Source organism: Gossypium arboreum, chromosome 3 (assembly GCF_025698485.1).
Source record: "Gossypium arboreum isolate Shixiya-1 chromosome 3, ASM2569848v2, whole genome shotgun sequence".
NCBI classification, from domain to species: domain Eukaryota; kingdom Viridiplantae; phylum Streptophyta; class Magnoliopsida; order Malvales; family Malvaceae; genus Gossypium; species Gossypium arboreum.
Window position 1 is genome coordinate 121308551 of NC_069072.1, and position 12924 is coordinate 121321474.

The window sequence follows — 12924 nt, forward strand, 5'->3', positions numbered from 1 at the left end:
ATTCGATGCTCCTATTTTTTTTAATTTCATGTTTTATACTTAGGTGAGCATAAGAGAGTAAAAAGAGCAAGAAACGGGCCGAAACGGAGAAAATGGACCCACGTGGGAAATCAACACGGCCTGGACTTCCTCACACGGGCGTGGCACAGGGCCGTGTCCATTTGGTAAGATTGAAGCACGACTTACACGGGTAGACTACACACCCGTGCCTATTCAACAGCCTTGACCACGGGCTGGAGTAATCGCACACGGGCGTGTCCCTGCCGAGCCCAAGTATAGTCTTCTTCGGAAAAAGCCACTTTTAAGGGATCTTAGGCATTCTAAAGCCTATTTAAACACCTGAGGATGAACTTAAAAGAGACACACGGAGTAGGAGGCAAGGAATTACTCAAGGGAAGTCGATTGATCCATCTCAGAAGCCGGATTCATTATCAAGACTGAAGATCTCCTTTCAATTTCCATTCAGAGGTTTTGGGTTTTCTTTATATTTTGTATTCATTATTCTTCTGAGATGTTTTCTTTTATAATTATGAACTAAACCCCCTAAATACCTAAGGGGAATGAAACCTAAGACGGATCTTGTTATTATAATCTGAATTGTATGATAAATATTTGACTTGTTCTTAATTATGTGTTCTTAATTCTTGTTTTAATATTCCAGGATATTAATTCAAGTTAATGCTCTTATTCAGAGGGGGAAAAGACCCTGTCTAAGAGTAAATTTGTAGTAATTAAGCGGAGTTGATTGCACGCCTAGAGATAGGGTGATAAGATTTTGTCGGATTAGGGTGAAACCTAATAAGGGGATCCATAGATCAAGTTAATGCAACACTAGAGTGTTAATTAGAAAGAGATTTCAATTAATCAACCTAGGATTAGACGTTATTAGTCTCGAGAGAGATAATAGTATAACTTAGGGACTTCTACAGATCAAGTCAAATGAATAAATTGTCTGATTCAGAGTCAAATAACAAGTGAAGTCTAGGTGGATTTTTCCTTGGGTATTGTCTTAATAAATCGAATTTTCCTAAAAAAATTTCTCCAATTTCTCTCTATGCATCCTTAGTTTAGTTAATTAGTTTAGATAAACAAACCCCTTAATTTTTAGGCTAGAAAATAAAAAGGAAGTAATTACTAGTACTCTTGGTTCCTTTAGGTTCGACAATTCGGTCTTACTAAAGCTATACTACTGTTCGATAGGTACACTTACCTTCATCGTGATAATAGTTAGTTTCAAGAACGATTAATTATAAATCTTTAAAACCTGTCGCGAGTATCACGTATCATGGGGGAGGTGGAATGTTAAGATTCGCACGAACAAACTCCATATACCAAGCATCCATCATACAGAGGTAGGCTTCTCTAGCCCCTCCACCCTGGCCCATTGTCACGGGCTCACTTCCAACAGGCGCGGTACCTTCAGCTGGAGCCAGCGCATTACTCTCCACATCATCCGCCGTAACTCTATCGGGATCCATTTACTATATGAAAAAATAATTTATAATCGTCAGGAGTCGTCACACTATCAATATACAGCTATGGCAGATATAGCTAGACTCATACTCATGCTAGGTTAGTCCTAAAATTGACTAAATCATAGCTCTGATACCACTAAATATAACATCCTTAACCCGAGTTAAACGCCGATACTGAGTATGAGGTATTACCGTTCACAAATCACATACACACGTACAAGTCGGATCATATGAGCCCGTTAAAAAAAATAAAACTTTTTCAAACTTTGTCTAAAACTTCTTATCATGGGCTTACAAGGCCCAAAACATCTCTTGGAAACCACTCAAGACCAACTCGGGTCTTTTAACCAACACTAGGAAATTGACCTTTGAACAGGACACACGCCCATGTGGATGGGCAACATGCCTGTGTGGATTTTGAATACGGTCATACTGATGGCCTATGTGGCACACACGGCCTAAGCACTTAGGGACACGCCCGTATCCTTTACCTGTGTAGATTTATTTTTCAATTCGAACCTACAGGGATTTTCACACGGCCTGGCACACTTCCGTATTATGGCCCGTGTCCCTCACACGGCCTCGACACGCCAGTTTCTCAGCCCGTGTTTGAAAACCTTGACATTCTCAGCAATCCTTAAGGGTCACATGACCAAAGCACATTCCCGTGTACTAGGCCGTGCCCTTCACACTGCAGAGACACGCGGCCGTGCCTCTGTGCGTGTGTTTACTACCATGCATCCTGACTTACATATTTAACTTGCAGAGGACACACGGCCGGACAACGCACCCATGGGGGTGGCCATGTGTCACACATGGCCTGGACACACGCTCGTGTGTCTAGCCGTGTGGACAAAATAAGGCTATTTACCAAGCCTTTTGCTACCTTTATTTGCATCAACCTACATAACATCTAACATGACAAATCCACACAACAGTACAAAGTCTAATCAGCCACAAAAGGCATTAACTCATTCATGAAAATATCATCATTTGCATATATCAATAATGAATATTAGCCATTATCCAAGGCTTTATACAAAACTAAGGGATTCATCCCAAGCTAACACCTTGGTTAAATTAACATTGACACAAAACTCAAAAGTCTAAGCCCTATACATGCCATACTCAAAATAATAAAACCAATTATACCAAGTACTTTGGTTGGTAGTGTGATCGATGCCTCTGATGTCCGATGATCCTCGAGCTAATTAGATGACACTATAAGAAAAGGGGAAGGAGAGGGAGTAAGCATAAAGCTTAATATGTTGCATGCAAATAAATATAACAACTTTATCATTCATCATCATTCTCATACTACAAAAGTAGGCATAAGCACAACTTACTCATCACTATTGAGCTCACATCTCATACATTTTAAATAGGTACTTGTACCACTCACAACATGGTTTTACTTTTCTCATTTCACTTAAACTGTAATTCTCACCGTTGAACCATTTGGAATGCTATCGGATATTCACTAAGCCTCAAACATAGGGTATAATGCCAATGCTATGTCCCAAACATAGTCTTGCACTGGCTCATCCATCAAGTCGATGCCATGTCCCAGACATGGTCTTACACTGACTATCGAAACCGAGGCCAACACCATGTCCCAGACATGGTCTTACACTAGCTCTCACATTCGTGCAGATGCCATGTCCCAGACATAATCTTACACTGACACCTCTATACGTGCCGATGCCATGTCCTGGACATAGTCTTACACTAACACATCTTGTAGCCGATGCATGTCCCAGACATGTCTTACACTATCTCTGATAATGTGGCCAGTGCATGTCCCAGACATATCTTACACTAGCACACAAATAACCCGAATGTCAAGGCGTGAATATCCGATTTATTTCCTGAGGTCTAAACGGAGTTCTACTATCTCAATTATCATCATACATCATCATTTCCACAATCAAGCAACTCATGTTATATCAATTCAAACACATATAATACAATGTAGTTGTATTATTTACATACAACTTACCTCGGTATACAAAATGTAGGCGACTAGTTCGGCTTAGTCCACTAGCTTTGTTTTTTCCCAGTCTAGGCTCGAATTTTGTAATTCTTGATATAAAATGATAGAAATTCATTCATTTCATCAGCATATTAATCTGGACACTTGAAAATTCATAATTGGGCAAAATAACCATTTTCTCCCTAGACTTTTACAAAATAACCATTTTACCCCTAGGTCTGAAAATCGATTTTTTTATCACATTTTCTCACTAACCAAACCTAGCCGAATATTTTATACCAGAAACAGTCCACAATTCTCATTATTACACACATGTAACATCTATTTCACAACTTATGCAAAATGGTCCCTAATTAGGGTTTCTATGAAAACTAATTCACAAAAGTTGTTTATTTCACAACCATAACTCATATTCTTCCATGAAATTTTAGAAATCAACATGTCTACTATCATGTCAAAACCCTATACTTTCAACCATTTTGCAAAATAGTCCCCTTGTTAGAAAGCTAATCTACAAGGATCTCAAAAGTACAAAAATATTCAAGAAAAGCCCTCAAAATCACTTACTTGCAAAGGCTTTAAGTTGCTGAAATTTTTAAAGCTTCCATGGTCATTTTCTTGGAAGAAAATCGGTGGAGAAGAAAGAGCAAAACAAGCAAAAAAGAAAAAAAAAATAAGATGATAGCCTTTTTCTTATGTTATATTTTATTCAATTTAGGCTACCTAACTTTGACTTTCTCATCCCTTTTGTCCCTATAACCGGCCACCTCTATTTTAAGGGTCTACTGGCCCTTTAAAGACCCTCAATTTTGGTTCTCCAGCTATTTGACACCCTTAGCTATCAAAATAGGACTTTTGCACTTTATCCGATTTAGTCCTTTTTCACAATTAAGCATGCAATCGCTAAAATTAATCCACCAAAATTTTCATGCACTCGTATAATCATGCCACAACACAAAAAATAATTTCAAAATAATTTCTCCAACTCTAGATTTGTGGTCTCGAAACCACTATTCTGACTAGGCCCAAAATCAGACTGTTACATAAACATCAAAAATGAGATGTATTTGCCGATTCTTAGAAAAGGTAGGGATGCTATTGACGACAAATACAAAATCAATAGAAAGAACGATTGAATGGAGGTTGATTTGAGTTAGGATAAAAATATGATGTAAAGAAAAGAGAAAGAAAATAAAAAGAGAATAAATAAAAAGATGGAGAAGGCTCACCTACAATTTTTCCAATATTTTCCAAATTTAAATTTAAAATGAAAGGGGAGAAGGAGGAAGCTCAAATCTAGGTATTTAAGAGTACTAACACCTTAACCATTGAGCCTTTACTCATTTTTTATTTATTTATTACGCTTAATCATATTCATATATTTTGGAGGCATATTTGGCGAAATTACGAAATAAAAAAAGGGAAGACGTGACTCAAAATCTAGTCACTGGGGGGAAATACTAGGCCTAAAGTCTATTTCTTATTTAATCTCTATTCCCAACCGTATATATTTTGGTGTGGCTTTTATCCTAAGTTGTTGAAAATTAAAGTAAAAGAAATGAGAGAAAGGTAGCTCAAACTTGGGTTTTTAGAGAGAACACTAAACACTCAACCACTAAACCCTGTACATTTTTCTTGTCTATCCATTACAATTAACCCCCTATATTTTGGGGTGTGACAGTAATATTGAATTTTAGACGAATTTACCCTTTATTTTTATTATTCTAATCAATTTAGGCTTTTATTTCTTAAATAAAGTTTAAGACTAATTAAAATATTTTTTCTTAATAGTGAACTAGTAGATGCCATACATTACAATTATAATCATTATATTTTATTTATTAATATATTAATTATAGTTGCAATCATTTTTCATGAATTATTATAATTATGATTTATAAATTTATTTCAACACAATATTTTTACTTATTAGCATATATAAAAATTGAAACAAAAAGTAAGAATTTTAATAATTTATCATAATTTTATGAAAATTGAGATTAAAAATATTAAAGCGACTAATTTTTTAAAAAAATCTATAACAAAAATAATGGAGTAAAATGTATTTCTAAATAATCTTACATCTCATCAACCAAACATAAATCTTAACATCTCATCAACCAAATATAAATCTTACATTCTAATAAATTAAATCAAATAAAATAATCTCACTTTCTATCCGTGATCTTATATTTCCACAATTTTATTATGTAACATAACCTAATATTCGAAACAATCCCCCTTGAATGAAATCTTCTTTCGAACTTTTTTGTTAGTCCCTTTTTTTCATTTAACATGTAATACTATACCATATATTCATAAACATCCCCTCACTATCTTATCCACTGTATATCTAAAGTGCACCTCATGATCAGCCTACCATGATTGGCACCACCTTGCATGTAACAAATCCTCACACTTCCTCTTAGCTCCAATTATGATATTCTTTCCTTACTTTATGAGATAGGAGAAATCAATACTTTTACTTTCTTTTTTTGAAATTTAATTCTTTTATTTAACAAAATGAAAATTTACTCAAATTATATCACTATTAAAATTTATCAAATATGTGATGTAATAACAAAAGACTTTCAACTGAAATAAAATCACAACTTCACCATATAAGAAAATATCATTGTTAAATTTTTTCGTTAAATTATTAGTGTGAAAATTAGCACTTCAATATTTTATATGTAAGAAATTAACAAAATAAATAATTTATCAACAACTACACCAATTTTATTTTATAAAATACGAAAATTTAATTCAAACAAATTAAAATAAAGAGATTAATTTTTCGATTTTTAAAGATGATTTTAAAAAAATTAGCAGTTTCATTTTAATCTTATTGTAACCCAATAATCCTTTTGCTATTAAAACCCCTTTATTATTTTAATAAGGGATAAATCTCAAAACAACTCATGAACTTTAAATAGTGTTATACCTCTCCTCCCAACTTATACACATGTCAGCAAGACAGATAACGTTGACCTTCTCTTTGACTTCACTTGAGAGAACGCCTTGCTTGATCATCCGTCCTAACTAGAGGAGTATCAACCTTTCGTACTCACAACCACCTGCTTGATAGGCCCTTCTGACAAGCCCTTCAACCTTCTTAGATAGGATAGGCACTCGCTTTTCAGTTGCGTACACTCTTCAAGTGGTGAAGACACCCTTAAGGCAATTGGAACCCACCTAGGTATAACAACCTTGTATTGACCGAAGACATAACAGAATGAGCCCCACGATACACGTTCTTCATGTATTATATCATGACAAACTTCTTTATAACAACTTGTCATGCTACTCTAGCAAACAAGAGAACCTCTCTTATAAATACCTTAACAACGATAAAAAAAGGACTGACTCTTGAACACTTAAAGTTACTCTACACAATCATCTTCTCTCCTAGCAATCAGCTTGCCTCTTGTTTATTTCTAGCTATTGACCTCTTTAAGTGAACTGACCTCAATACTACCACTTACTCTTCCCTACTCTCCTCCTTATTATACATTGTATCAACAAATAAATATGTGATACTATACATAAACTTTAATTTTATAGATAAAATTTTTAATTTAATTTAATTTTCATAAATTATTAACACCATTATTAATCTAACATCATCTTACAGTCTTATCATCATCACCCTTGTTGGTTGTGAAATTTTTCTGTCAAATCCTCAGCTATATAGGATGAAAAAGAAATTAAAAAAAAAACCGGCGACAGCAAAGTGTAAATTTTAAAGCAAAACTGAGCAGCATGGAAGAATCTGGATTTTCCCATTTATCAACAATAAACGACAATAAGCAAATTCCCAGAAGTTGAGGTCCGTGGTTCCTTGAAGAGGTCAATAAAACCCAGATATATTAGCTTTTTTTGTTTAATTAAAAATAAATGAAAGAAGTTTGTGATTAAAAGCTTAAAATTGTTGTACATTAATTGGAAGATGTATAATGCCCCACATGCGTCATGATTAGAATTTTTGGAACCGATCTTTGCGCTTCAAACACATGCAATTAACACACTACTTAATTAATTAAGTCTATTCATTTTGGTGTTTTCTTAGGTGATGAGTTGTAATTATGAATGCTTCCGATTCCCTTTAAAGAGGGCCTTTGCCTAGTGTGTGTTTTATATATCTATACTTTAGATCTTGAAATCTTTTATGAAGAAAAAGGAGATTAAAATTTTAGAATTTATAAGTCTCAATGATTAATTTTTGAATTAATTATTCGGTTAACTTTAGATTTCCCAATTTCTGTAGAAAATTCAAATTCATTCCATCCCATAAAACTTTAAGAAACGATAAATTCAAATTCAAATTATTCAATGCATTTATTAACTAATATCTGCTTATAAATATATTTTTATATTTTTTATAAATAATTCGAATTAAATTAATTAAATTGAGAATCAATTATATATATTTTAAAATATATAATCTAAAGGAAAGCTCTCTTTCTTTCTTTTTTTTGTTTGACCAAAAACACCCAAAGTGATATGACTTAACGTATTACCTTACTTTTAGGTAACAAATTATTTATTATTTTTCGACAAACGCGTTTTCCTTCGTCTATAAATTTGAAGGCAAAATCTAATGGCATTAAAAAATAAGTTGAATGTAGGATGAAATCATGATTTTCTCAAATTATTTGTTCTAAACCAATTATTAAATCCCAAATTAATTATTGAACCGAATTTTTAAATCATTCCGCCCCCCCAAAAGAAATTCATATGGTACCAAAAGTAGGAAGATTGACTGTGACATGGCGGATTATGAACCTCAAAATTAGTTTATAAAAATTGCAATTAAATTATTAAGATTCCTTGGTAACTCGATTTTTTATTTTCAAAGGATAATAAGGATATAACAATTAGCCTAATTGTATTTTGAGGACTTTATTTTATGATTATGCTTTATTGGAATCTTATAATTTACAATTTTCTTTTGCAATACATTTAATTTTTCAACCTTAACTCAATTGATATTATTGATATTACAATAATCAAAAAAATATGAATTTAAGCATGCTTAAATACATTTTTATATTTAAAAAATATTAATAACAGAATTATACTTATTTGTAAAGTCGATATATTATTTAATAAAGAAATAAAATATAGTGACTTTTAAGTCTATATATTGTAAGAAAGAAAAATAATAATCACAAATTCCGACAATATTCAATGGAAGGATAGGAGAAAAGAAGGAAATCCATGTCTTCTTGAAAAATTAAAATTAATGTGAACATTCTCAATTCTTACAATGTTTACTTATTCAAATAAAAGAGTTTTTAAAATAATGAGATAAAAGTAATAATAAAGAAAACATGGGGAAAGACAAAGTAATATTAGACATTATACAGAAAAAATAGATGAATTATGAGAATGATTATTATATGTATTCATGCATGGTCACATGGATTCGTCTGTACACACCTGAATAAAGCTAAGCTTCTTTCTCTTTTTCTTTATAGATCTTCATCATAAGAATCTTCTGTGGCTTATCATCAGCTTTTTTCTTTTCTTTTTCCCCCTAAAATCTTTCTCAAATTTCCGACCACATTATTGCCTAATGAAACTTTGGTCACATCTTCTTAGAGACCTCTCTTTTGTTTGGACGGTAGGAAATTTGTTTTTACTCGATATCCGTATCATAAAATAGGAATTTTATCAACTTGTTCTTTCTATGTAAAACTATGAGAGGAATTACTAAATTTCCTTTTTCAAATCTGAGCATAAAATTCGAATGAATCTTCACTTATAATTTGAGTTTTCAAACTCTAAATTAAGTGAAAGCGTGTTTCGAAATTAAGAAATAGTTACCATATATCTTGACTTTAAAAAGTTTAAATCCTATCCAAAAATGCACCATAAGTTAATTATCCAAACTTCAAATTTAATTTTAATCAATTTCACCCTATTCATATACGAATCAAAACATTAAAGATATGTTTCATGACTCGAGAATTAATGTCTCCACACTATCAGCACAATGCACTAACAAATTTAATATTTATGCTTTTTTTTCCTAAATATATTTTAAAAATACATAAACACTCTCAAAATAATATTTATTATTGTTGACATATTTGAAAGCAAGGAAAAATTTTGTGATTGTTTCAATGGCTGAAACAATGGCCACAACTTCAGGCATTGTTTCATTGCCGTACTTGTCTATTTTCAAAGTTAGCAAATATTAGAACAAAAGTATTGAGTTATCCGTTTTGAAGATATTTGGACAAATTAAAGCTCAAAACATTAAATCAATTGAGTTAAATTTGAAGACTTGAATATTGATTACTTGTGGGTCAAGTTTGACTACTTGCGAAACAAATAAAGTCACTTTCTATAATTGAAGACATTGAATTACACTAAGATTCTCGTGAAATTATTATCCTATACTATTTTTTCAACCTTACTTTATAGTAAAGTGATTAGACTGTGACTCTTATATAAGCAAAACTTAAGTAATATATAAACTTAACTTTAGTCTAGACTAAAGAGTAACTGAAAGATAGAGAGAACAAATTTATTCAAGTTAGAACGCTTTATGTGTGCATTGTCTTTATAAGCAATCATAAGAGTCTCTTAGATTGAAAAATTAAATTTTTGAGGGAAAAACTTAACGAGAAAATAGTTTAGTATAACCACAATGTTGCTGTTTAACTATAAAAAAGATAGTAAATTATTGTTCTGTGCAAGACTCAACAGGCATAGACTGAAGTTGAATTACATAAATAAATTCGATATTCATCTTTATATTTATGCAATTTTGATTTTGTAGTTAAAACTACAGCCACGGTTTCAACCATAAATTTTTATTTACTAAGCAAGTACTTCTCATTTTGACGAATATCATGTAGAATGAAAGACACTCAATTGAAGAGTACCATTATCTCAATAGAGACAAGATTAATTATAGATTATACTTGGGGTTTGGAAGACAATCCTGAAAAAGTATTAGTATCTCCAATTCGGGGAGTGTGGCATAGAGAGAATCTTTCTCTGTGGCAGCGACTGGTCTTCAATGTAATCTCACGTGCACCATGCTGTAGCTTTTGTTTTTTTTTTGTTTTTTGTTTTTAATTAATTTTCTTAGGATTAGACATCTTTTAAAAAGTCCATCAACTTTCTTTGTTTCATGGCGGATGCCTATGATAAAAGGGGGAGTTTGTTCCCCTCTTTTCAACTTTTATTCCATTTTCCCTTTTACTGAAATTTCAGATTTCATTATTTCTCCCCCCTTCCCCCGACAGCAATTAGGATTTGGGCTTTTGATAATGGCGTTAGAGGCTGTAGTTTACCCTCAAGACCCCTTTCCTTATGTTTTCGACGATTTCTCCACCGTGGGCGGCGGAGTTGGCTTTGACTTTTGTTTACAGAATGAAGATAAAACTCTTCTGGGGATTCTTCAGCAACCCAATCATCATGATCTCCATGCAAATTGGGACTCTTCATCCACTAACTCAACGATGCAACACACTAAGGATCAATGGGATCCTTATTCTTCACCTGAAACTTGCACCGTTGATCAATCTCTCCCCGGCCCCATAAGATTCCCTCCATTAATGGAAACTCCGGCACCAGCAACGACGACCACCAACAGTAGGCGAAAACGTCGACGAACAAGGAGCAGCAAGAACAAAGAAGAGCTAGAGAATCAGAGAATGACTCATATTACCGTTGAACGTAATCGCCGGAAACAAATGAACCAGTACCTCGCTGCACTCAGATCCTTGATGCCGCCTTCATATGTTCAAAGGGTTAGTTTAAATTAAATCTCTCTTTTACAAACGCTTTAATTAATCATGTTTAAGAAGAATTGTAGACTGATAAAAGTAACACTTTCAGGGCGATCAAGCGTCGATAATTGGCGGAGCCATTGATTTTGTTAAGGAATTAGAGCAGCTGTTGAAGTCGATGGAAGCTCATAAGCGAACCACTCAACAACCGCAGCATGATGCTTATTCTTCACCCTTTGCTGAGTTTTTCACCTTTCCACAGTTCTCAACTCGTGCAACTCAGTGCAACAGTAATCAACAACAGCACATGGCTGCGGCCACCGCGACGGCCGAAAGCGTGGCGGACATAGAAGTGACTATGGTGGAGAGCCATGCAAACCTTAAGATACTCTCCAAGAAACAACCCAGGCAGCTCTTAAAACTGGTTGCTGGTTTACAAGGCCTAAGGCTCGTCGTTCAACACCTCAATGTCACAACCATGAATGAAATGGCTCTTTATTCAGTTAGTGTCAAGGTTAGAACAAAACAACCCAATTTATTTAACCCCTTTTCATCTTTCAGTCGAAGATATACCCTTTTTTTAAAACAAAAATCAATGGATGAAAACCATGACAGGTAGAGGAAGGATGCCATTTGAGCACTGTGGATGAAATTGCAGCTGCTGTTAACCAAATGCTAGTAAGACTCCTAGAAGAAACTGGTTTTTAGCTAAATTTTGTGGCTCCAAAAATGCCTGAATCTAAAGGATTCCATAGTCCTTTGCTATCAAGCTTCTTGCAACTTCCAAATACTTCCTGTAATTTGGAGACATACAATGTAGTATTTACAGTGTTTTTTTTTTTTTTCCCCCTAATTAAGAGAAGAAATTGCATGTTACAATAGCGTCTTCCTCAAAACTTGATGATCAAATAAGACACTAAAAACAGGGGTATTTCCAGATCTTCCGGGTTGCGACATGATAACTATGTTTTTGGTACAAATAATGGAAGGGTTATAGCCATGCATAGAATTAAAAATATACTTGTTTTATAGTTGTAAGTAGCATATGGTAATGTTAGGGAGGTCCATGGAATCACCACTGTTAAGTGTTAAACATAGTACTGCTTTTTCCTGGAAAAAACAGAAAGAATAAAACAATAATTTCATGTTTAGCTTGCCCATTGCAATTTCACCATCCTCCTCTTCAATCTACTTTCTGAATTTAACTAGCTTTTCAAACTTTTAATTATTTGTGGCTGTCACACCTCTCGTCATCTATTCAGCATATCTAACTTAATCTATTCAAAACAGTTAATCTTTTAGAAGATTTTTTTTTTTTTAAGTTCTTTTATTAGGCTAAAGTAATGGATATATTCTTTCTATTTTACATATTACTAAAAAGAAAAACAAATTCTCATCTGCGTCTACATTAAAATTTGAAAATTGAAAATTACAAGAATGAAGAATGATACAATTAAAGAACATGAATTAAGTCTACAATTTTATGCATATTATAGGACTAAAAACATAATTTAATCAAATTGGTTTAACTGCTACCATTTGGGTAAGGTTCAAATTTCAATTTTTGAAAATTACAAAAGACTAAAATTACCTAATTCGAAAAATATAATGACTAAGATTGAAAAAAACAAAGTATAAAGATTAAATCTACAACTTACACAAAGTACATGGACTAATGCCAAAATTTCACATTTTTTTAATGAATTTA

At 33.1% G+C, this 12924-nt stretch overlaps 1 protein-coding gene across 1 annotated transcript; it reads left to right on the forward strand.

Annotated features, from left to right (window-relative positions):
* The first annotated feature begins 10621 nt into the window (after positions 1-10621).
* LOC108472885 (transcription factor bHLH96-like) lies at positions 10622-12095 on the forward strand. The gene is made up of 2 exons (XM_053026305.1): positions 10622-11237; positions 11326-12095. Exons 1-2 carry the CDS (start codon positions 10623-10625, stop codon positions 11833-11835), a joined length of 1125 nt encoding a protein of 374 aa, XP_052882265.1. The 5' UTR covers position 10622; the 3' UTR covers positions 11836-12095.
* The last annotated feature ends 829 nt before the right edge of the window (positions 12096-12924 follow it).